The sequence below is a fragment of the Blennius ocellaris genome, assembly GCF_963422515.1.
Source record: "Blennius ocellaris genome assembly, chromosome: 20".
In the NCBI taxonomy this organism is placed as follows: Eukaryota; Metazoa; Chordata; class Actinopteri; order Blenniiformes; family Blenniidae; genus Blennius; species Blennius ocellaris.
The window spans coordinates 14,212,391-14,238,372 of NC_137669.1; the positions used below are offsets into that span (position 1 = coordinate 14,212,391).

Genomic DNA, 25,982 nt, shown 5'->3' on the forward strand with positions numbered 1-25,982 from the left:
AACAAGATGCTCAAATGATAGTGACTTACAGCAAATAACCAGCCCAAGTAGCAGAAATATTTAAATTGTTATATTTAAAGGGGCTGTGGGAAGTAGGGTTGCTGAGGGTGTCGCAGCACCTCCTTTTGGATAGTAGTGGATATGCATACCGAGAATATAATTGCATATCAAAGTCAGTGTCTCTCAAAGAAAGTTATTACAACAGTAACACATTTACTTTATTTTATTTTATTTTATTTTATTTTATTTTATTTTATTTTATTTTATTTTATTTTATTTTATTTTATTTTATTTTATTTTATTTTATTTTATTTTATTTCATTTTATTTTATTTTATTTTATTTTATTTTATTTTATTTTATTTTATTTTATTTTGTTGTACTTTATTTTATTTTATTTTATTTTATTTTGTTTTACTTTATTTTGTTTTACTTTGTTTTATTTTGTTTTATTTTAATTTAATGCAATTTAATGCCATTTAGTTTCATTTAATTTGATTTTATCGAGGTCACACCAAACCCAGCCTTAGTATGATTAATATTAATGTGTACTGTGTAAATGTGGCTTTTATTGGCTTCTATTTATTGAGCATTCATTGTGTAAACACTGGGGCTGTCGGGGGTCAAAGGTCGTGGGTTAACGGGTGTGACGTTTACATGTTGTCCACTCTGCAAGATCCAAGTGTGAATCTTTCTCTTCTTGAGTACATGGTTTTGCTTTATAACTGAATAATCACTGTCAGTGGTTGCTGTGAATGTGTTTTAAATGTTTTACCAACGTGTCTCGCACTGATCCCTCTTTTCACTGTCAAATGTTGCATGGTTGGAACAATTGCAAATGACTTGATTAAAAACAAATTGTGTAAAGACCGCACATATTACACAGCGTGCAGCCCCGCACAACCCCAAATCAAATATGCTGACATTAGTATGTAAAGGGTTTCCTTTAATCCGCCAGAGCGCCTGCATCTCAACTGATCTGAGTGCAGCCCTGCTCGTCATCAGGTTATTTTATCCTGCTGAGCTCCGGTTGTGAACTGATGTAACTCTGCAGTCTCTCTGTGCACGGCACATTTAAAAGTAAGAGTAATACCAGGTCGCGAGATGTGAGGTTATCCCAGGACAACACACTGCTGTAATCCGTGTGTGTGTGTGTGTGTGTGTGTGTGTGTGTGTGTGTGTGTGTGTGTGTGTGTGTGTGTGTGTGTGTGTGTGTGTGTGTGTGTGTGTGTGTGTGTGTGTGTGAGTGTGTAGTTGGGAGCCTCGGCGGTGTTACAGATTTCTTCCGCAGAGGAGAATCTTGTGCTCTGAATCTGGGGTCCACAGTTGCGGGTGTCCTCCTCCTCTTCCTCCTCTTCCTCCTCCTCTTCCTCCTCCACAACCGGAGCCACGGGTTCGCATCAGGTCACGTCCCGGTACCGCACCCGGTCACAGCCGCTCGGCTCGATAGCGTCCAGAACGTGACCTCGCTGTGGTCAACCCCCCACATCCCCCCACCCCCCCAAAAAAAAATCCCTGCAAGAGAACCACAATCAAAACAAATCGACCACGCGTGCTTTTCCCGCAGCAGTGACGTCACGTCGGCCCGCCCCTTTCCCCGCAAGTAAACAGAACACGGAGCAGTGTCGGCGGCGCGCGGATCGCGTGAGATCTGCGTGGTGGAGAGGTGGGGGGGAGTCCACGCCGCGAAGAGAAATGACCGGAGACGTCGGTGCGGCGCGCCGCGCGTGTTTTTCCTGAACTTCTTGCGTGGATTTCGGGGGGGGGGGGGGCTGTCGAGCCAAGCCGACTGGCGCTGGAGCGATGCAGGGAGAGGCGGAAGTGAAGTCACTTGACAGACCGTCCATGTTATTATTGTTATTTTGGTAGCCCAGTGTGATGAGACGGGCTGGGGAGCCGCCGCTCTCCGACACAGCGTTGACGATACCGCAGGCCGGCCGGGACCGACGCCCGCACCGCCGCCGCCGCCGCCGCCGCTGACACCCGGGTGGTGGTGGTGGTGGGGGGGGGAGAAGACCGGAGCCTCGCTGGCGGCTGGGGGTGGTGGAGGAGCGGAGGAGAGGAGGGTCTGGAGACCCAGCTCCAGCCCCGTGGCTCCCCTTTAAAAAAAAAAAAAAAAAAAAAAAAAAAAAAAACAAATATTGAAAAGAAAAATAAACACTCGATCAAAAATAAAACGGCGACAAAAAGAAAAAAAACAACAACAACAACAATAACGGCGCTTCGACGGCGAGCAGCAGCGGACGAGCCGCCGCAGACATGAACGGTATCACCAAGGGCCGGTTCGAGGTATGACAGAGGGAGTGGACCACCAACGGTTCAACTGCTTGTTTCTACTAGACGTGGGAGTCGTGTGTCTTGTATAAGCAAAGTGTGTGTTTATGTATATATGTATATATGTGTGCGTGTGTGTGTGTGTGGTCCGGGTATTACACGCAGTCACAGGAGCCGAGGCGTGTTGTTGGTCAAGGGTAATCCGAAATCCTGTTGTTGTCCTGCCGCACCAGCCAGCGACAACATGGTGCTGAGGACTGCGGGACCGCGGAGGGCTGTGGCCGAGGACAGTCACTATGTCAGGGCCCGGGGGCTGTCAAGCTGGGGTGACGGGCTCTCAAGAGACAAATAAGAGAATACCAGCAACATGTCATAATAATAATAATTAGTCATCAGATCACAGTTGGACACTGTGACACCTTTTTTTAATATCTGTGAATGACAGGGGCCACCGGCTGGATTTCTTTGTGTGTGTGGGGACACTCCCTTAATAGTCTCAAAGCTTTGTGTCTTCCCACAACATCTCCAGACAAAAGTGTTAAACATTGTCTTCTATTTGTTAGTTGTTTCTTTTTCTTGTTTATTATTTAGTCCAGATTTTGCTTGTCATCATCTCGTGTGGGTTTCCTAACCAAAGCCCCCTAAAAAAACATGCATGTGAAGGTAATGAGTGTGTGACTTGTCTGTCTCTCTGTTTGTCCTGGGATGCCCTGGCAGGCTGTCCAGGATGTACACACAACATTCAGTAGATCGTCAACCCAGATCAGCTCCAGTGCCCTGTGACACTGAATTAAATCAACAGCCATAGAAGATGGACGGATGAACAACATCTGCCCTTATCGTGGTCCTACTTGTTCCTATTTGTATAAAATTGTACAACCACAGAACTACACGGCCACAATCCTTTTTCTTTAATGCAGATGATTGAGGTTTGGTGGTGTAACACTTTGTAATATGTCGAGGTGTTCCTAATATTGTTTTCCTGTAAGTCAGTGGTGCCTGTAATATTACTGACACTTTCTAATTTTCTACAACATCATCGACTAGGAAGTTATTAAAAAAAAAAATGTCTACACTACAACATTACAAGGAAAATGTACCTTGTAATCTTTAAATGAGCTTTCCTTTCCCCCGGTCGTTCAGTTTTGGTGACTCTAATGTTTCCCTGAGGTGTGAACGTGACTCTGTTTTTCTCTGTTTCCTCTGTGATGGACTGGTCAGATCCCCACAACGGCAGGTTGGATGGAGTGGGAAAGTGGATGTATGGATGGATGGTTTCTCGAAATGGACCATAGGTGTGAATGTGTGTGTGGTTTTTCTATCCCCGGTGGGAGGGGGGGTACCCTACCCTTTTTCCACACTGTAAGGTGTTAAAGGCTTTCTGAAACCAAAAGTTGGACTAAGGGCTACAGAAGATAGATGAAATCTTTCCTTTATTCATTAATAAGCCTTTAACATGAGTCCCTAATGTCTCCCCAGCAATAATGAGCATTACGTTGTGCCGTGTCAGCTTTCCCTTCACGTTATGGAGTTAAATCACCTGGTTCAACTGGTTACCAAGGTCCTGCGAGCTGTGGTTCATCTGGAACGGAGCACATTGTTGAGATTCTTTTTGATTTGACTTGATAGTACTTGACTTCCTCGGTCCGGTGTTGGCATGCGTGTGTGTGTGAGTGAACGAGAGTGAAAGGCGTGAGCCGTGCAGGTGTGTGTTGCCACATCAGTAGATTTCTCAGCAGAGCTTGTAAGCTTCTTCGATGTGGGGAAACAAGCCTGTGTGGGTCGGACGTATCTGAAGACTTGTAGACACCCCCCCCCCCCCTCCCTCCCTCCTCCCCCTGTGCCACACAACACCTGGCTGGCACCAGGCCCTTCGGGCTGACGTGTTGCACGCCTGAAATTGGATGCAGCAAATGACCCCGGGTCTAAACGGCTTCACGTTTGCTTTAACGTCGCAGTGAAACTCCAGATCTGAGCTATGCAGGTTCTAACAACAAGTTTGTGCACTGACCCTGTTGTACACTGTCGAGGAACAGGAACATGACTGCAGAGCAGAGCTCCCTGCTGAGGAATGCTGCTTTTCTTGCTCTGAGGATGAGGACACCAATGTGCTTGAGATGAAAACTTTGTGATGCCAGAATGATTCAAACTAAAGTAAATACACTCCCTTTTTTTTTTTTTTGTATTTTATGAATGCAAAAAAAAAAATCTCAATAATTTGCGACAAGCTGCATTTGATTAAATGGAATATTGTTGTTATTTAAAAAAAAAAATGTATCACCTTGTATTTAAGGTCTGTGAGCTTCTTGTTGGCCCATGTGTGACGTGAAGCCATGTTTCTGTGGAGAGAGAGGTCAGAGGTGGCTGATATGTTACAGAGGTGGTTTGGAGTCTAAATTTAGTTTCAATTCCTGAGCCGCCTCTGGCTTTACGGGAGAGTCGATACGCTTTACGACACAATAACACTTAACTCAACGGTCTGTGCATGTGTCAATGCATTATCCATAACAGGTGTGTACAGGGAGCAGTAAAGACTTTAATTATGTCTTGCTGATGGTTAATCAATATTTTCCGACTTCGTCAAGCAGGGATGTTAAAATTCAAACCGGCAATGTTAATATTTTACCCAACTTCAGCTGGACTTTTTTTCTTTTTCTTTTTGATCTCGCTTCCTCTCAAATGGATTTCATTTCCTCACTCTTTGTGCTCTCCCTGCAGTCTCACACTGGCGTTAAGACTTTTATACAGGTTCTCCCAGTTCTATTGGCCATATTTCAGTTTATTTGTTTGTCCCCTTTTCTTGCTAACTTCAGGCATCCCCCCCGTCTTCCCCTGCACTTTACTGCTTTCCGTTTCAAGGAGGAGGTGTCTGTCGTGCAGCTCGCCACAGCCAGAAACAGACCTCTGCTTATTCCTGTGCCTTTTGTGCTTTTGCATTTCAGTGTTTTGCGCACAAAGCAGCAGGGAGTCTCCCCTCATTAGACAGGGTTCCTGAGTCTTTGAGAATACAAGTGTATATCGCTGGCAGGATGCGTGTCTGCGGAGGCACAGCGAATGTGGGTGTTTGCCATAATTTAAATTCATGGCTGACTACGGCCCACCTGATTCTAGAATGTTCTGCTTCTGTTCTGCTTCGCGCGCCGAGAGGTCTGACTCGAATCACCTGGGTGTGTGTGTGTGTGTGCGTGTGCGTGTCCCTCTCAGCAGATGGCCAGACATCCAGCGAGTAGACTAATTGAGATAAGCATGCCAACAAGCTGACCAGGCTAACAGAATTATAATCTTGTAAGGAGGGGAAGTGGAAAGCCAAATGCAGGCCTGGTGTTTTTATTACAATGGGTTAAGGAAGTGACAGCTTGTATCTCGGGAGCCACTGCAAACATGACGCGAGGGTCTGTGCGTTCATGGGGTGTATCCATGACATTGGCTTTCGCCGTGTCAGTGCCACACACACCTTCGAAACGGCAAACGCCTTGACTGTTGTTGTTTATTTTGTGTCTTGGCAGGTATTCTCAAACAGCGATGAAGCCCCGATTAACAAGAAGCTCCCCAAAGAGCTTCTGCTTAGGTAAGACTGAGAATACGCCATGTCCTTTACCCATTCACACTCACTAAAGACAACACGACACAACACAACACAACACAACACAACACCCCCCCGGGACAAGAGCTTTAGTCAGACTTACTCACTATCTGAAGCAGCCTCAAACTGTGTGTGTGTGTGATATGCCACTCGTTGTGTATCTGTGACGCGTGTTCGCTCCTGTTAACTGTGTGACCTACAGACCAATATTTTGTCCCAGAGCATCTGCACTCGATCCATAAATCAAACAAACCCTTCGCCCCCGCATCTGTACGGGTGTTTGTTTTGGGTGTGTTTGATCACAAGGTGAAAAAAGGATGCACCTGCATGCAGATCAGCTGATGTGTTTATTTCTGCACTTGAGAGGTATATGTTTGTGTGTGCATGTGTGAAACACTTCTGGGCAAACTGTGTGTGTATGTGTGTGTGTGTGTGTGTATGTGTGTGTGTGCACCCGTGCTATAAATAGCTTGTCTTAGCTGGTGGGGAATTCCGCAGTGCTGTGCTCTTCTGCTGCTCCATCTGCACTCCATAGAGACTACCAATACACCCATTAGAACCAGCATACTCTCACTGGTCGGCTGGAAAAAAAAACCAGCGCTTGCACACACACTCACTGGTAACAGCACACGAGCGGGTCACATGTGTCATGTGGAGATAGCTTCACGACATCGGCTGTGAGGAAAACTTTTTCGGATAGCAGTAATTCAGATTTTTTAAATGAGATTGAATTAAGCTTTTTCTTTTTTCTTTTTTTTTTTTAAACATATAGTTTAGTTTCAATCTGAAATACTAAACTACCCTCCAGTAATCTGTGCTGGTCGTGTTGGTGCAAACGGTACGCCGATCCCGTAAGTGTCTGTTCAGGTTCCAGGTTTTGAGTGCCGGCAGGTTTTTTGCTCCCAATTTCTTCGAGGTCGTCTCCACTGAGCCCCGGCTCTGCGCCAGCATCCTGGAGGATAGGGTTCCCCAATCTGTGGAGATATGCAACTACAACTGGTTGCAGCTTCTTTCTGCATCGATAAATGACCTTAAGACAGTGGACTGTCAACATCTTGGGGGCACCAGAGCTCAAAGGGGAATTTGTAGATTTTTTTTTTCCTCAAATCTGTTGCCCATCCCACAAATGTGGCACTTTAATAAGGAAACAGTCAACAATGTTGTAGCATGTATTGCCAAGAAGCCTTTTCACAACAAATCGATAACCTACCAGACACAAACGTCCTGACTCTTTGTTCAGTTATTAATTGGCAGTCTGTTAAGGAAGCCCTGTCATTAGCATTCCTGTTTATGTGTAATTCATCACTGACAGTGCCTGACTTGTTTTCATACTCGCTGTAAACAGCTGTTATCTGGGCCAGCGCTGCACGGATGTAAACTGTGAAAACTGCGCCGCCACATTCGAAGAACTTCATTTGACAGGCAGTCCTCTCACCCGGGAACCGCTGACTCAGCATCTTCCCCACCACCCAAAATTCATGTCTATGCTGTTACTATGGCAACCAGTCCCAGACTTGTGGCGGAGGCTCGACGCGCTCTTATCTAGCCACGCTTGAAGGGACAGGTTGTACATTTAGCCAACAAAAAGGAACCGTGCTTCATTAGGTTCTTGGTGTGTACCTTGTCCAAAGAAGCGGCCGTAGCCGGGCCAGGTCAACCACGGCAGTCGGAGCTATTAGCTTATTTTTCTTCCTGTCTGTGTTCAGTGGCAGCATGACTGCTTCCCAGAGTGTATGCAAACAAGAAAACACAGATCGCCCCTTGACGTTGTACATCTCTGTTTTCGCTTTATTGGTCAGCACTTCCTTTCTGGTGTTTCTCTTCTCTCTGAAAATGTCTGTCGTGTGAATTATCTGTGCCCAGCGATCTCGCTTCAGGTTAACAGTCCTTTAACTGTACTTGCAGGGCCAGATTGACTGATTGTGTCCCTGTTATTATGGCTAACAGAATTCTTACGTGGTTCGTAAAAGACCTCCCTCGCTCGCATAATGGGAAGCCAGATTGTGTTTCATTGAAACAGACAGTCAATCAATGATTAGCGTCGAAGCCATTAACCAGTTATTAGGAGGGAGGTCGATGGGCTCCGTTGGTCAGCTTCTCCGCTGGCCTGCAATGACTTCAGTGAGCAAAAAGTATATTTGTGTAGCTGTCTCAGCGAGTCGCTCTTGGTCAATTGTTGCCGCGTACGCCCCAACGCAAGACTCCGGTATAGATTGTACAGGCATGTCCCAACATGCCCTGGCCCTACACATCAAAACACACAGGCTTTGTCTGTCTATAAGAAAGAAACAATGGCCTGCCCCTGTTTCAGAGGGTTAAAAGGACATTCAGACCCCAGCTGCACTCAAAGCTTTGGCATCATGACAGCTCTCTGAATACCTCGAATTTCTATAGATTCCCCTAAAGTCCCTTCTGTGAACAGCCACGGGCTGTTTGATGGCTGAGTTTTGGGGAGGGGTTGTGCATATTTGGCTTCATCTCCGCATGCCAGCATGTGTAGCCTCCGATATTTGCGTATACATCCGTCCGTCCGTCCCGGCATGTCCGTGGCCTTGCCTGTCTGAGTGCCAGAGATTACTCATTGGCAGATTAATGGATTGAGCTGACCCAGTAGCCGGCTGCATGCGGCCCTTTGTGGTCGGGCGGCCCACAGCTCAAACACTGGCTGTGGGGCTCTCCTGCTCCCAAACACAAGGGACTGTTCTCCTCTCACATTTAAAAAAAAATTAAAACCATATGCCAACACAGCATGAGAAAGAAAAGTCAGACACAGAGCTGTGAGTAATCACGAAGCTCACCCTCCCTTTTTCTCTCTGTTTCTAGAATCTTTTCCTATCTCGATGTGGTCACACTCTGTAGATGTGCCCAGGTATCCAAGGTAAGCACCGCCCAAACCGCACAGTGTGAACAAACAGACACTTTTGTGTATATGGTGAAGAAACCATTAAGTTATACTGTAAACAGCATCAAGCCCTTGTGTTATTTCTGGAATACTCGAAATATCCCAAATATAGTGCCCTCTGCTGGTTCAGTGTAAGTGAACCTCTGCCTCACTGTTGTGCATTGCAGCTGAAACCCTTTTATGAATGAGGTATCTGAGAAATGACAAATCTTTGGCATGCAGACTGTGATTGCAGAGCTGCAGTGGCACGTTTTATTACAGCAGCTCGAGTGTATTCTTAAGGGGATACCAGAGTCTTATGATAATCTTTGACAATGTCACATCAAGCTTTTTTTGTTGTTGTCATTTCAGGATAATTGGATCCTAATTTCAAACAGTGGTTGATGGAGCCTTATTTGCTTTGATTTATTACACTTATGTTTTGAACACCAGAAAGCGTTGACAAAAAAGATGATTCGCCCGACTACCGGGGTTGTTTTGAGAAAAATGAATGACAAACGGAAAAGATGGGAAAACTGGTCCCCTCGTATTTTGTTTTGTATTATTTGATGAAAACATTCACACCTCTTTTTTTCCCCCCCACGCTTTCCACAACCTGTCAAACCTCTCAGGCGTGGAACGTCCTGGCCCTCGATGGTAGTAATTGGCAGAAGATCGACCTGTTCAACTTCCAGACGGACATCGAGGTGAGCGGCGTGCCGACGTGACGGGAGAGGAGGGGAGGCGCTCGGCCTCGAACGGACGGCGCTTGTTTGCATTGGCTGTGTTTGCTGCATGGGCGTGTGTGTGTGTGTATGTGTGATTGTGAGCGCTTGTTGAGTAGCATTATCCAGCCCAGGGCTTAGTGCTGGGTCAGTAGGCTTTGGTGCCGACTGTGACGTCATAGCTGATCCTGTGTCCTGTGGCCCAAGTCATGTCACTCTCTCTCTCTCTCGCTCACTCGCTCTGTCTCTCTGTCTCTCTCTCTCTCTCAGGGCCGGGTGGTGGAGAACATTTCGAAGCGTTGCGGAGGTTTCCTGAGGCAGCTGAGCCTCAGGGGCTGCCTGAGTGTCGGAGATGCCTCCATGAAGTGAGAGTCACATTTTCCTTCCCCCCGACACGCTGCGACGTGACGAGCGAGCCCCCGCTCTGACTCTCGCCGAATGTTGCTCTCCCGTCGAATTCACCGCTCGCTGCGTTTTAGTCTCTGTGCGGCTCTGTCTGAACTCTTACGCAGCTCCTTCTTTTCTCCGTCCCGAGGGACTCTGTGCAAAGAACCTCTGTTTGTGTTCCGTTTAATCTCACTTGATCGTGGACAAACAAAGAAAAACAAACAAGAGAAAGGAAGACTAATAGTGGTGTAATTTTAGTGAATTTTTTTTGCATTTTGCAAGTAAACATTGTACATCTTTGGTCGCAGAGAAATACACATGAGAAAGAAATGTGCTTCTGCTGTACAGACAGACTCCCTTGGGTCAGTCGATGGCTTTGTTAATTGGATCCAGAGCAACTCCCGGCATCTGACATCTTATTCACTGAACAAATTGAGCTCTCGAGAGGTCGTCATTCTCGTCTCTGCTGTTTGTGTTCGCCAGGACGTTCGCACAGAACTGCCGGAACATCGAGGTGCTGAACTTGAACGGCTGCACTAAAATCACAGACAGCACCTGCCTCAGCCTCAGCAAGTTTTGCTCCAAACTCAAACATCTGGATCTCACTTCCTGCGTGTCCGTCAGCAACCACTCCCTCAAGGCCCTCAGGTAGTTCAGACCCCTATACCCCCTTTTTTTCTTAACGGCTCGGCCCGCACACGCCCTTTCCATTTACTCGACGTGCCCTCCCGTGTTTTGTCTTTATCCATGCATGCGCGCGTTCAGCGACGGCTGCAGGATGCTGGAGATGTTGAACCTGTCGTGGTGTGACCAGATCACGCGTGACGGCATCGAGGCGCTGGCCAGAGGCTGCACTGGTTTACGAGCTCTGTTCCTCAGAGGTTGCACACAGGTACAGTGACATCACAGAGTCCTGCTTCTTTGTTCCCCCATAGTGGGAATTTGTTTGTTTAGTTTGGTGAGTTTTACTGATCCAGAGGCAATACATTCATCTCATGCAACTCAAACCGTTCTTTACGCATATATAAGGAAGCTTTTTTCGACCTGTTCCTCGATGGTTGTGTTCAACTCAAGGATGCTTTGTTAGGATTTATGTTTTTACAAATTTACATCTTCAAACGTTAGAATTGTTTTAAAAGAAGATGACTGCATAAAACTCTTAATGCATTAAAATGTGCACTCTTAAAGAGTGTGTTCCTCTCATTTTATGTGAAATTAGTTTTTAATTTGCTTCAGCTGAGAAAGAAGTTAAATGCCAATGATAAAACAGCCCACTAAAAAACAGATATAAACCAAATCCTGGACTGCTTTTCTTTTCTAATCTTTTTTTTTTTACATTCTCCTTCCTTTGGCATTTTTGGCAAATCATTTGATATTTTTTTTGTCTTAGTTGCTTTCTGTTGAGTTTTTCTCTACAGAAAATCAATTTTCTGTAGAATTGACATAGTTGTTCCCTTATTCAGGCATGAAAATGAAACAATATGATGAGATGCCTATGGATCAGCTGTTGGGTTTTATTTTTATTTACAAATGACAGTAGCAATACACCGACATCATAAATAAAATATACACATTGAAAAACAAAACAGACCAGGGAGTTTTTTATGTTTCATCAGACAATAACCATCATTAACCAGCATTTAATTCATGATTGAACATCTTATTCATATCTCGTCTTTATTAATAGCAACTTTTTGCGCAGTAAGAATTTCCCCTTTTGACAAAATAGGAAGTGAAAGCTCTCCTTGAAAAGTATTGCAACATAATAGTTTAGACAAAACACCTGAAGGCTGTAAAAGGTGGTGCTGCTCCTAAAACAGCTTTGAAAATAATTATGTATTTATACTCACCCATTTTGGAGCTGAAATTGTAGATTATAAAAAAATTATCAAATGTGTGTCTTGAATCCTGACTCAGTTTTTTTGTTTGTTTTTGTTTTGTTTTGTTTTTTTCATTTTTACCCAGTTGGATGACGGAGCTTTGAAACACCTTCAGAAAAACTGCCCAGAACTCACCACCATCAATATGCAGTCCTGCACAGTAAGAAGAAACATTTGATTTGAGATACAAAGGGGGGGGGGGGCAGAGATAACAATGCAAGAGGGACATGTCTGTACCGCTTCTGTGTTTTCGTAACTCGTTTTGTCCGTCTCTTTGCCGCCAGCAAATAACCGATGAAGGATTGGTCAGCCTGTGCCGAGGATGCCACAAGCTGCAGATCCTGTGTGTGTCTGGCTGCAGCAACATCACTGATGCCTCTCTCACTGCACTGGGACTCAACTGTCCCCGACTCAAGTAAGATAAACACACACACACACACACACATACATCTATCCCACGATCCTCATCAAACACAAATAGACAATAATATCTAAGAATCATTTACTGTATTGGTTATAGGATACAGTATTATACACGGTGCAGCCGACTCTGCCTTGCAAACTATTGTTGTCAACTTAAGTAAATACATTAAAAAAAAGTGTGTCAAAACAGTACTTCCGGTAGCACACAGCCAAAGTGGTTTGTTTTTATGTCTGAAGGATTCTTGAAGCTGCACGATGCTCCCATGTTACGGACGCTGGGTTCACTGTGCTGGCCAGAGTGAGTTTTCATTTTATTTGCTGACGACTGTTGTTTTGTTTTTTTTAATCTTGCAGGCTTTTTATTACAAAAACCATCAATTTCATTCTCTCTCTCTCTCTCTCTCTCTCTCTCGGTCAAATACAAATGCCATCCTCACGAAACAATGTGTTTATCTTCACAGAATTGTCACGAGCTTGAAAAAATGGACTTAGAAGAATGTATTTTGGTAAGAGAATTTCCTTGTCTGAGGAGTTATTGGCTTTGATTTCTTTCTTTGAGTAGGAATCTGATTATAGTGAAATAGTGGGACATGAACACACACACACACACACACGCCTATGAAGACTTGCGCGTTGAGCCTCGCAGCTGTCCTTGGACAGGAAAGAACAGTCCGCTAACCAAGCCTGTCCTCTCCTCAGGTGACAGATAACACCCTGGTTCAGCTGTCAATCCACTGCCCTCGCCTGCAAGCACTGGTAAACATCCCCCCCCCCTTGCGGGACTGAGTGTGTGCCAGCTTCTGTCTCGGCCTTGTCTTTATGCCCCCGTTTGACCTCTAATCCGTCCACCTCTGTGTCTCCCGTCTCCCGTGCCTCGGACAGTCCCTGTCCCACTGTGAGCTGATCACGGACGACGGCATCAGAGCCCTGAGCGGCAGCACCTGCGGCCAAGAGCGCCTCACCGTGGTGGAGCTGGACAACTGCCCCCTCATCACGGACGTGACCCTCGAGCACCTGAAAAGCTGCCATCGGCTGGAGCGCATCGAGCTCTACGACTGTCAGCAGGTCACCAGGGCCGGCATCAAGCGCATCAGGGTCAGTGGACGTTGGCGAAAGCACACGTGTTGGGTTTTTTTTCTCTTTGTTGAATGAGCGGTTCATCGTCGAAGGTTAATTACTTACTCCGAAGTTTCCCCGCAGGTGCTCGTCTCTGTATTTGCCCTCTGATTAACTATGTGTCCGGCCCGACCTTTATCAGCTCCAGCGTTTTCTCCCCTTAAGTTGGGGGGGGGAAAAAAAAAAAAAAAATCGACATTAACTAAAGCAATTCATCTTGCTTGATATTTATTTATACCTCTGTGAATGCATCCACTCACGAGTGTGGGAGAATGGAGATGGATGGAATGGAGAATGTGGGAGAATATTACTTTATCTTCAATGTCGAGACGGTTGACTAACTGTTGCATATTTGCGAAGCTGCTTCTTCACGAAATGTCTTATCATGACATTTATCATAATATAACATGTTTGACATTATGAAGAGATGGTAATAGCGGTCTGTAATAGTTTTTCTGCTCAGTCAAAAAGTTTCATTGAAGGATCCATCCGACTTCCAGTGTTTTTGTTGTTATTGTTGTTGTTTTTTAACTTCTTTATAGTAATTTATTAATGCATGTTTTTCTTCACGCAGGCCCACCTTCCAGAGATCAAGGTCCACGCCTACTTTGCCCCCGTGACACCCCCGCCGTCTGTACATGGAGGTGGCCAGCGTCTGTGCCGCTGCTGCATCATCCTCTGACAGGGAGGGCCAGGGGGGGGCCACCTCTGTCTACAGGTCCTGCTGCTCTGAAATGGGCTGACATCGGGGTTTGGGGGGGCAAGGAAGGGGGGTTGGGGGGGGGGGGGGGGGGGGGGGGGGGGGGGCTGTGGTAGGCGTCGGGAGAGGAGGGGCTGGACCCACTCACTGCTCCTGATCACCGATCAATACAAAGACTGATCGCCACTACTGATCCCCTGATCAGTCGAACCCGCCCCTTCTCTCTCCTCTCGCTCACCGTGCAGCACTTCAGCAGCCCCCCGCGGGGGGGGGGGGGGGGGGGCGACAACGTGGAGGGAAGAAAATGAATGGATGGATGGACTTTCTCTCTTTTTTCCTCTTTCTCTTGTCTCATTCTCTCTCTCTCTCACGCTGTAAAAGACCAAAAAAAAACAAAAAAACAGGTTCTCCACTCCATGCGTCTCCCCATCAACCCCCCACACCCCCCCCCCCCCCCCCCCCACCCCCCCGACTTCGCCGCCTGTGGGTGTGAAGGACTGCTCCTGGACATCTGCAGCCGGGGGGAAGTCTAAACAGTGGAGCTGAATTACATTAAGTTCAGACTAAAGAAAAAAAAGAAAAAAAGAAGAGAGTGACGCGTCATCTCGGACAGCCGCTCACTCTTGACTGGAGCGTCATCTCAACCAATCACGTGACAGCCGCTATGTGACCATCCTGTGATTCATTCTGCGTTGACCACCAAAACACAGAGCACCGAGGCAGAGGAGGGCTGGTGGGCTGTGGGCTGTGGGGGGGGGGGGGGGGGGGATCCTCATCCTCATCCTCATCCTTAAGGTGTAAACACTGAAGCTTTGGCAAGATCAGCTCAGCTCTGTGGCGCCGACGAGTTGAGAATGAAACAGGACTTACAGGCTGGGACATGTGACGTACTTGTGCATCTGAGAAAAAAAAAAAATTCTGTTGAAATTTTGATTCTGTTTGTACAAAGAATGTTTTGCAACAGAAAAAAAAAAAGAATTACACTTACAATAACTCACTATAAAAAAAACAACAATTATAATTGGGACGGCCAACAAAATAATTTGTTTTGTTTTGGAGGGTTTTTTTTTCTTTCCTTTTTTCAGTGCTTATGTAATTGTCTATGCCTGTCTGTTCACAGAGGGAGATATGCTTGTCTTTCTTTTTGAACTGTAAAAGAAATACTGTTGCTGTTTGAGAGAAAAAAAAAGAAGAAGAAGAAAAAAAAAAAAAAAAAAAAAGGACCTATGATTCAGACCCTTGGTGTCTAAATGCACTATGTTGACACTGTATGCTGCTGGGATGAGAGGCCTCTCCTGTGTACCGCGTGGTGACGTCGGCCCGTAGGCCCTGATCCAATCCTGTCAGTAGCCCTGCGCACTTCGCTCCAATATGGCCACTCAAAGCATTTGTTTACAGCATGGATTAGGTTAGCACCACAGACTAACTTGTTTACATCAGTACATTTCCAGTGCCGCGCTGTTCAGGGCGAGTTTGTCACACATATTCTAGAGTGATTAGTATGACTGATACAAGGCATTTCAAGTGGCCACTGTTGGGATCATTTGCTGTGTGTATTTGGATATCAATCAGGGCTAATGTTGGTGTTACTTTGCTTTAAAAGTGAAATTGAAATTTGTGAAAAGCTACAAAAAAACAAACAAAAAAAAGCATAAATGACTGTGGGCGAAGGCACTTCAGCTCTTTGACAATCACATAAATGTGTGTATTTGAAAGCAAATTTTTATTTAGTTTTTGTGTAATTGTCAATTTACTGACAACCCTCGGTGTACTCCCAATACATTTAGGTCCCAAGCGGCACATGAGGAATTCAAATTAGCTTTGGAAACACGTACGGTGACATCTAATGTTGTTAAATAGCCCTTAAATGCTCTTTGAATCTGACAAAAACACACACGTGACATCAGGGAAGCGGTAAGCAGTGACTGAGACGGTCCGGAACTAACCATTTATCACGCGCTATACAGGCACTCCTGATCAGCACGAAATCAACAGTATCTGCGTCGCCATGCAGGTCTCTGCATGCAGGAGACATTTAAAAAAAATCACCTAATGCACTGAAAATACAACAAAAGAAGAAGCAGCTTTTGATGTTGTGCTATAGAAGAGACTGGCGAGTGCTTAAAAACAGGGGGAGACTGGCAGGACGATGGATAGGACTGAAACAAAAACTAAAAAAAAGCATAGTAATATGAAGAGAGATTCAGATGGACTCTGATACATAGCTGACTTGACTGGCTCTGATACTATTGCCCTCTCTTTGACAGCTGTTTTAATAGTTTTATGTTTAAAAAAAAGAGAAAATAATAAATGAAAAAATAAGCAAATCAATAAATAAAGGTGACTAATAGTAAATGTGGCTTGTCTCTGCTGTGTGACTTTTTTTCCATGAGAAAATTCCTTTTTTATTTTCTTGTAAACTGTACTTTGCATTTTTCGACAGATGTATGATATATTGCATATCAATATTTTTTTTTACAATGCAGTCGCGTGTTTAAAGTACTCATTTATTTTTTTCAGCTTTTTTCTATCGAGTTCATACATCTATCTTGTTTACGTCTGTGCCAGCCAGTCTATCACATGGCCAACATGGAGACACACAAAACCTGAATTCACATCTATGGGGCAATTTAGAGTCATTAATTACCTCATAGCAGTTTTGGAATGTGGGATGCACCCAGAGAAAAAAACCTGGACTGGAACTGGGAGTATTCTGTCTGTGAATCTGTAAACATAACCTCTGTTAAGTTCCAGATGAAGTGTGACTTGTCTTCCTCATATTTATGTTTTTTTTTTTTTTTTTTTTTTACTGAATATCAAATAGTAGTTATGGTGGAAACCATGCATTTCCTAAATCTAACAGATTACTGTGGGAATTCAGTCCTACATGCCAGTCTTTTGCATGATTTCCCGTTCTTCAGTTTCCTAGATGTCATGGGGAATATGCAGACGCCACACAAATAACACAATAACAAATAATAACAAAATCCCAGCACAGAGTAGAATCCAAGGCATTCTCACGATGAGGCCTACACCACCTTCCCGTGATTTAGAGTTTAAAAAAAAGAAAACCAGAAACTGTCAAATACCCCCTGCAGACCTCAACATTAATTTGAGGGTCATTGATCTGAACTGATTTCACTTAATAGTAAACTGCGGCAAACTAAGCACAGTGTGTTACGCCGTTACACCGCTAGATGTCACCAAAGAACCACGTCGCTGGCCGACACGCCCACAATAACAATCTAATTCACTCTTACGTTTCACAGAAAATATCGCACCATGAGTAAAGATAACACTCTGAATAAAACTTAGGCACAATGTTATCTGGATACACAGCGACGCTTGTGGCTCACGGCGTAGTGAATTACTTTCCTATTTTTGATCAGGCAATGTGTGTGGCTAGCTGTGCGGTGCCTGAAGCCCCGGCGGCCTGGTCACTGTAGCGCCTCCTGGTGAACTGCGGTACCGGCAGCGCGCAAGTCTCTCTAACCGGTGAGCGGCTTCGGCGGTAACAGCGAGAGGTTCCACGGATTAAAGAGGGTGTGATTAGCGCGGGACGGGAGTCCAAGCTCTTGTTGTGAAAGTTTGGGGCGAGTTCCCCGCAGACGGAGCGGACAGCTGCCGGACTTTTCACCCCGGGGGAGGGGTGTGTGGTGGTTATGGAGCGGAGGAGCGGGGCAGAACCAGGCGCCAGGCCTGCGGACGAGTGACGTTAGCGGGCTCGGCTAGCGCTACGTGAGGCTGTCTTAGCATTGTTTGGGTCGCTGTGCTAACCCCGGCTAAGCGCTATTTTCGTTAGCATAACAAGAGCCAGACCGGACTGCCAGCTCGCCTGCATGCGGATATATTCAAGGGACCTCTCGTGGACCGTAACCGTCGCACATTTCCAGAAGTTTCTCCCAAGTTTGAAGTTTTGTCCGAGCGAACAAAGCGCTGATCAAACCGGCGAGCTCCATCCGCAAAAGTCGAGCTTTTTTTTTGGCTGGGTGGAGGGGGCGAGGAGTATGGTTCCTGTGCTGAATTGATCTTCATTCATCGGTAGGATTGCATGTTGATGATCCAACACCGGGTAGCCGCAGTCCACGCCGCTCAGTCTCTCAGCCCCTCGGCGGGATTTCCCAACGCGTCCCCGGCTCTCCGACCACAGTCCCCCCTCCGAGTCCGGCCGGCCCCAGCGCCCGGCCGCCCGGCACCGAGTGCCCGATGGAGGAACATGACAACATGGAGTACTTCTACCAGCAGGTCGTGCAGAAAGACGTTACTCGCAGGTTGCAGGTGGGCCAGGAGCTGGTGGACTACCTGAGCGACCCGCACAGATCTGCCGACGTGGAGCAGGACAAACCCCGGCTGGACAAGACCATCGACGAGCTGACGGGATGGGTCAACTCCAGCAATTTCAAGGTGAGGGACACTTGGCTGGTCATCCTCGTGGGGAGTCATTGTCCATTTGGTCAAACACACACACACACGATGCACATTGTCTTTACTCGTATATTAGTTCCCCGACAAAGCTTGTAACACATTTCATCATTCTATGGATTCCTCTCACAAAACCCTAAAAAAAAAGGAATGGGGACAGATAGTTCTTGGGGGCGGCCAGGGAGTCTAGCCATAGTTCAACAACAGGCAGACATGTTTAAATTCCTCCCCCAGAGAAAGAGAATGGATTCTGCAAGGCGTTCCTGTGGTTTGTTTGGGGTTTTCTACTGTTGTGTTGCCCGAGACTGTGTGTCTGTGTCAAGGAGACTCATTGTCAGCACTGTAGACGGCTGGAGAATTGGGGATGGGATGGGGGGAAGGGTTGGGAGACTCATTGTTATGACCCATGCTGCTTCTGCATCACTCCGCCTCTCCTTCTGAACCTTATGGTTATATTTTTTTCCCCTATTTTTCCTTCTTGTTTTAGGCCTATGCAAAGTTCTCGGCTCTCTATGTCGTATATAATCAAAGCTTCACTAATCCATACAGAAAGCAGGAAAAAAAACCAGAATCTTTTATTTCCGTTGACATAACACAACTCGTGAGTTGAAATTCGTGTGCTATATGATGCTGCTATAAGCTTCTGGTATCTCCCTTTGTTCAGGCCGGTTCCTCTATGTCCATGACACAGACTGTAACTTGAGCCGCGATCAGTGTTCGGCACTGATGCACAAGTGAGTTGTGACCCTTCAGAGGCCTTTTATACGGCAGGGCTTTCAGCAGCGACGGTCAGGCTCCCGGTTCGGGCATTAAGAGCCGGCTGTGAGCAAGATGCTGAGTCAGCACGGCGAGTCCTGAAAGGATGGAGGGATGATGCAGAGCCGACAGGAGGAGAGGAGCACGGCTTGGAATGGGTTAGGAGTGACTGAAAAAATACAAGCCGTGCCTCTTTAATCCAATTCAGAGATTAAAGACTTTCAGAGGGGGGAGAAAAAGAAAAAAAAAAGCAGGTGTCACACTTTGGCATTTCATATGAATCAGTCGAATGGGGAAGAAAGTACATGAGCCCCTTGATGGTGTTATTCGCAAGTAGTTTTGATCAAATCGTCAGTCTTTGAAAGCATTTCAGAAGCTGTAGAGAGCGTTAATACTGCATCCCGTCTGTATAGATCGAGATGAGACACTTATCAGATGCATTCAGGGTTGATTGTGGTTTCAGACTGTTGTCTTCACGCATGCAAATTTGTATATTTGTGGTTATGTCAGACATGTTCAAGTGTCTTTGGACATTCTTTGGCGTTAGGAGCTCAGTCCTCACTGCAGTTTTTCCCCACCATCCTTGGAGTTTAATCATAGAAGCGCTGTCGTTTTGTAATCTTCTTTTTAGTAATGGTAACATCACCTCAGCATTATGTAAGTGAAGCGTAGTTCAGGAAGTGGCGCCGGTAAGAGCAGCTAATACTTAAATACAACGTTGAAGCATTTGCCTCAATCTTTGACATTTATTCATCGGCTAATTGTTGTAACCTAAGCTCTGCACACTTCATCGACTGTTCCACTTCTCTCCGCGGGCTGCTGTTTTTCCATCCCGAACTCTTTTTAAGCCTCTTTAGATTCCACAGCAAACCCTGTACACGGTGTACGAATTAAAGGGCTCAGCCAGCCTCCACTCCAGCCTGAGCCTCCACAAAGAACCATTCATACTGGGCTGAATATTTACAGTTTTTTTTTTTTGTTTTTTCCCCCCCCCCAACATGTCTAATCCACCTTGGCAATTTGAGACTTGCAGTCTGGATACGGGGAGTAAAATGTGTGTGATTACTCAATCAGAACCTTCCTACTGTATTTGAGCGATAGCAGAGTGACCATTTAGTCCCTTGTTTTCCTCTCTGCTTGCTGCCCTTGTTTTCCATTTAACTCCACAGCCATATTCGGGTATTTTCTCTGCAGGAGGTTTTTTTTTTCTTTTCTTTTTCTTTCCCCCAGCAGGAGAGGCACACGTGTTATTATTTATTCTCTCATGTCAAGGTGACTTCTATCGCTCACCCCCTTACTGCTGTCTCCCTCAAATGAAAAAAATGCCATATGGTTGTGGGTACCAAGATTGTTGGGGGGGGGGGGTGACGGAGGCCTGGGGGCTGTTTCCATCCTGTATCGTTTCTTCTTTGTCTTGCTGTTCCCCCCTTCTTCCTCTCTTCATCCTAAATTAGGTCAGAATCATAGTGACCGTAAGCTCACGTTTCATGAACAGGTGATTACAGTTTTCTCTGGTATTACTTGGCCTTCATTACTGTTTTCTGTTTCCTTCATCACCCCTGATGTCTCACTTTTTTGTTACTATTCTTACCTGGGCTAACTATTCTAACCCCCCCCCCCCCCCCCCCCCCAGCAGTCTGACTCTTTCGTCAGTCCTGGACAGAGTCTAGAGAGAACAGTTTAAATGGATTTTCTTTTTGAGTCCTTCGTCTTTCTTTTACCACCGCGTTGCCAAAACAAGCATTCCAGGAGCACGGCGCAGTGTGGGATGTGATCCTAATCAGAAACACAGTGGAAAAACTCCTCTGCTTAGACACAAGAATCTGTCTGCCTCCCCCCCCTCGACAAGTTGTGTCACTGAGAAAGTTTTCTTTCAAGATATGACTTATTGGCTGCAATGTATCTTGGAAAATCAGAGGCCGCATCATATTCACACAAAACATTCCTTGCTGCTTGAAGGAACACTTTGACCAGAAATTGACTCGATGTAAAAGCTTCTAAGAACCGTGGCGAGAAACTGGAATATGTGACACATATTAAGATTAAGTGTCTATAGAATGGGGAGGCGACGTGGCATCAGATGTATTAGAAATAAGCATATGGATATGTAAATGTGTCCAGACCAGTGAACTATGAATATTGTTGTCTAGACGTAGTTCTCCTTCAGGGTCATTTGATTTATTTATTTTTGAATCAAATCTCTCCAGTGACACTCTGTTTGCTTTCATTAGCAGCGGTTTTTGTAGGTAGCACAACGGCGTTACGTAACCAGGAGAGCCACAGCTGTTGACATCCACTAACCTTTGAAACGGCGTGTTATTCGCCATTAACTATGACACGAGGTTCATGTGATGGAGGATAAAAGCGCTCTGCAAAGACCTGCTTAAATGTCAAGGTCGGGCATCTCTGTTGCAGACCTTTTAAACACATTATCACACACGGATCTGCATAATTCTCTTGTCACTCCGTGGAAGGAGAATGTTCTTTAGTGTTTAAAAAAAAATGGAGTTTAAAAGAGAGCAAACAACCATTCAAAAGCGAAGTGAACAAACCAGTGCTGCCATCAGAAAATAATGCAGGCGTTCTTCCAGTGAACACATGTACAGTGTAAAGATGAGTGTGCGTGGGCAGAGAGGAGCTCATTGTCGGGGGGGGAAGACGTCTCTCCAGAGCCCACTGGAGTGCCACAACCACAACAGTCCTCTATAACCGACAGAGCAGTCCACAGTCCCCAATAATTCCCTTTGTAGCGCAGCAAAACAAACCAAGTCACAGAAACTCAACGGCCCGTTTAATCATTATTTTCCTTCCACGTTATTCCACGCGGTTTTACAAGCGCAGCAGTCATCATTGGGTGACGGCGTCTTATTTCTTTACCAGACTTTATCCAGATTAAAGAGCTGCTCGCAGACTTATAAATGAGAAAAGCTTGTTTCTACACGCCAGACTCGTCATTCACCGTCTCAGCCGTCAGAACACAACTTGAATTCGCCTTTTTTTTTTTTTTTTTTTTTATGTTCCAATGTCTTCCTAACCACACAGTTTTGTTAAGATCAGATCTAAAATTATGCTCACACACTTCTGCAGGAAGACTCATTTTAATCCTCAGTCCGTTGGCCTTCAGCTGCGTTCGTGGTTGCTATGGTAACACCGAGTGCTTTCGGTGTGAAATGTATGAACTCTGTTGCACGCATTTTCAAAAAAAAGAAAATGTCATGGCCTGATATAAACTCCCTCTCACCTCTGTTTTTTTTTTTTATAGGTAACGCTGTTGGGAATAGACATCTGCGGTGCTTTTGTGGATCGAATGGGAGAGCGCTTCAAAGGATACCTGGGCACAGGTGAAACGTTTTTTTTTTCTCCCGACACTTTGTGTTTTCTCTGTTTTACAGCCAAGTCGTTTATGAAAGCTTTGTATTTGTTCTCCAACCGAGTCTGCACGCAAAGCCACCGAACCGGAATTATCTGTTGCTCACTAAAACTACCTTTACGATGCACACAAACGCTTTTTCTGCTTTTTTGTGGCAGTTTTCATAGACAAAACATGCACAAGCTTGTTTTCACCAACGTGACAGTCAGCCACGGGAGATTCTCATCCAATGTAAGAGGTATTATGAGAACCTCACCTTTGGCTGTGAGTGGAAATGTTATTTACCGAGAAAAGTGCACATCCACCATATTTTCCTCGGTTAGAGTAGCCCACGTTTCATGAAGCGTCACAGTCCTTATTTAGTCGTTACTGACTCTCTGTCACATGTCCTTCCATATTGTCTCTCACTTCCACTTTGTGGTTCCTCAGAGACAGACTGGCAGCTTTACAGTGGAGGCTGGCGCCGCCCCTCCCCAGTATTACTGTACGTCCTCCACTTCCTATAGTTAGACCCTCCTGCAGCTCACCCTAGTGCACCCCGAAGTCACAGCGTACATGCATGATCTCATGGACTGAGCCCTGCGTCAGGTCTCAGGGCTGTGTCTGTGTGTGTTATGTCAGAGCCAGCCCTCGTGTGTGTGTGTGTGTGTGTGTGTGTGTGTGTGTGTGTGTGTGTGTGTGTGTGTGCGCCCTCTCAAGGTGTCGCCAGCTGTCTTTGTCAGCCAGACTGGATCCTGTCACAAACAAGCTCAACACTGCACTGCAGCTCAGGGATGACTGGACCTGTCACGGCCGTGCAGAGTCATCCACCACACACATATACAGACACACACACACCGAGGAGCACAGTGCCCTCGCGAAGCTGCGCGTGTCGGTGTGTGTTTTAACGTGATGATGGAAACATGGCTGTTGGCCACCGCCAGCCCGGGAATCTCCCTCCATCCATCTGACTTCCATTCCCTCTTTCCTGTACCCGCACTGTTCTTCTGCCTGCTCCCACCCACCGCACGCACGCACGCACGCACGCACGCACGCACGCACGCACGCACGCACGCACGCACGCACGCACGCACACACACACACACACACACACACACACACACACACACACACACACACACACACACACACACACACACACACACACACACACACACACACACACACACACACACACACACACACACACACACACACACCGAAGGGAGGAAGATGAGATCATTGAGACTTGAGTGATTCTATTGATCTCCAGGCCTGACTTATTGCTGCTGCTGCTCTAAATGTGTGACAGTGAGACTCCTCTGATGGCCATCCTGCCTGGCTATTGCAGAAATAGAAGTAAAGCTGACAGATTAAATGCTGCCACAGTTAGATGTATCTCTACATATTCTATCTGCAGTGTAACAGTGTCAGTGATTTGCTGCATGGGTTAATTTTTACTACGGCAGATGACGTGGTTTGGGACAACAATGACCCCCCTTGTCACTTCTTTTTTTTATTTTTTTCTCCCCCCCACTGTTTGGTAGTATTGTCCTTGTTGCCAAGACAACCAGCTGTTGTCTCATAATTTAGGCACACACATGCAGAAAGGACAGATGACATCACTCTCGCGCTGATGTTCCGGATGAGGAATGTGGGCAGGGGCGTGAGTGTGTTTGAGACGGAACACAAATACACATAAAGCGTACGGTACGCCGTGTGAATGTCAGAGGGAGTTCCAGAGATTCATGTCGCTCAGAAAGTAACTGTCAGCGCGACATGTTGGAATCTGCATTGGGAGGATGAGGCTGCTCCACGGAGTGTCGGAACAAATCCCATTTAACAAAATGGAACGGTTAAATATATGTCGCTGTCATTATGGCTCACATATAGAGACGAGTGTTTTAAAGTGGTGCTCAAGTGTGTCACTTCACTTATTTTATTTTAGGCTCATTGAAAAACACTGAAAAGACTCGCACTTAAAAAAAAAAAAAAAAAAAAAAACCCAAACAAATCCTAAAGCCTTCCTTATGTAATCTAGTCTAAACGGTGTAATTAAAATACAGTAGTTTCATCCCAGTTAACTACTGAGTGACTAATTTAAATTGCTATCATAAATAGTCAATCCATTCAACATGTGTACTTTATGTTTTGAGCTGCAGGTCTAAAGTATAACTGTCTGTGGTTGTTGTCGGGATATAAGCATTAAATAGAGTAATGAAGAAATGTGTAATGGCCCTGTAGAGACCTGTGACACAGAAAGCTATTGATGCCTTGGAATTTATTCTGCATTACACTCGGTACAATTGTTTTGCACTTCAGGTCTCATATACATGGTGCTTTTCCTCGGGATTATTGACTTGCTCGCCCCTGTGGTGGGTTTATTATCGAAAGCTGCCCCGTACCTCCTGACCCGAGACTTTATCTGATGATAAATAACATTAGCGGGCCTTTTTTTTTCCTTTCTTTTTTAACTCCACTGCTGATTTCAGAGAGATGCTGGGCTCGTGTTCTTTGTTCTTTACTGTGTCACGGCGTTTGATCTGCCATGCTGATGCGAGAGCATTTGATGATCTTGACATTATTTTAGCCACGGTCCATTTCTCATTTCCTGTCCTCTATTTCCCTTTGCCAGAGCCCTGGTATTGACTGTTTCTCTCAGCTTTTATACGATCAGTTGAGTTTCTTTCTCTGTCAAACAATCTCAACCTCTCCTGAATTTGGCTTCATACCTTTTAGTTTATCGCTGTGTTTTAAAAGAACTCCACATGGGGGCAGTCTTGATTATCTTTGCCTTTTTTAAATCAGACTCTTTCTATAGTCACACGTGCAAACCTCTCATGTTTCTCTCTCTCTCTCTCCCTTCGTTTCTCGGACTGTAGTGCTGCCGGCTCTGGTGGACAGGCTGGGCGATGGGAAGGACCAGGTCAGGGAGAACAGCCAAGCCGTCATCCTGCGCTGCATGGAGCAGACGGCCTCGCCCATGGTGAGCTCCACACAAACACCACGACCCCGATCCTGATCCTCCTCCTCACGTGGCTCTTCGGCTGTATTTTGGGGACCACCTGAGAAAATGTTGAGCTCTAAAAAAGTACCAGCAGCCTGAACATTACCCGATTAGCTTTGGAGAGATCACAAAGCAAAACATGATCGCTGGATTATTTAGTGATCATTTTTGGCCAGCCACGGTTTACACTGTACAAAGCAGCAGCATTATAACAGAGAGGTAAACGAATCCCAACACTGTGTGTCACAGCCTATTCTCTCAAGTATTTGCAATTGTAGATTTTGGTGCCATTTTCGAGATATAACACGGAAAGTTTCAGTATAAATCTGAGAAATGTATGTGTCAAATTGACCCTCGGCTTAACCTTTAAATATTTTAGAATTGTGTTTCAAGTTCAGGAACTGAGAGTGATGACAGCAATTTGAAGACTCCACAGTGAATGTTATTGTTTGTTTTGGCTCCCTCTACTGGGTGTTAAAG

General features: G+C 45.6%; 2 protein-coding genes across 2 annotated transcripts in view; both read left to right on the forward strand.

The window, feature by feature from the left end:
• The first annotated feature begins 1,779 nt into the window (after window positions 1-1,779).
• fbxl2 (F-box and leucine-rich repeat protein 2) lies at window positions 1,780-14,019 on the forward strand. Its single transcript, XM_080515935.1, has 14 exons — window positions 1,780-2,288; window positions 5,780-5,841; window positions 8,680-8,734; window positions 9,370-9,444; window positions 9,733-9,827; window positions 10,333-10,497; window positions 10,615-10,741; window positions 11,815-11,889; window positions 12,014-12,144; window positions 12,390-12,450; window positions 12,614-12,658; window positions 12,852-12,908; window positions 13,035-13,247; window positions 13,843-14,019. The coding sequence occupies exons 1-14, from the start codon at window positions 2,259-2,261 to the stop codon at window positions 13,948-13,950; spliced, it is 1,299 nt and encodes a 432-aa protein (XP_080372061.1). The 5' UTR covers window positions 1,780-2,258; the 3' UTR covers window positions 13,951-14,019.
• Window positions 14,020-17,408: 3,389 nt separating this feature from the next.
• The window catches only part of clasp2 (cytoplasmic linker associated protein 2), a 48,737-nt gene continuing 40,163 nt past the window's right edge, over window positions 17,409-25,982 (forward strand). Inside the window, exons 1-3 of the mRNA XM_080515937.1 lie at window positions 17,409-18,372; window positions 22,409-22,487; window positions 25,378-25,481. Coding sequence (XP_080372063.1) covers window positions 18,175-18,372; window positions 22,409-22,487; window positions 25,378-25,481 — 381 coding nt within the window. The 5' untranslated portion in view covers window positions 17,409-18,174. The remainder of the gene's footprint in view (window positions 18,373-22,408; window positions 22,488-25,377; window positions 25,482-25,982) is intronic.

Coding starts and splice junctions, on each gene's coding strand:
- fbxl2 (XM_080515935.1), top strand. CDS start 2,259: ATGAACGGTATCACCAAGGGCCGGTTCGAG. Junction 11,890..12,013: donor TCAATATGCAGTCCTGCACA/GTAAGAAGAAAC, acceptor CTTTGCCGCCAG/CAAATAACCGATGAAGGATT. Junction 12,909..13,034: donor GCCCTCGCCTGCAAGCACTG/GTAAACATCCCC, acceptor TGCCTCGGACAG/TCCCTGTCCCACTGTGAGCT.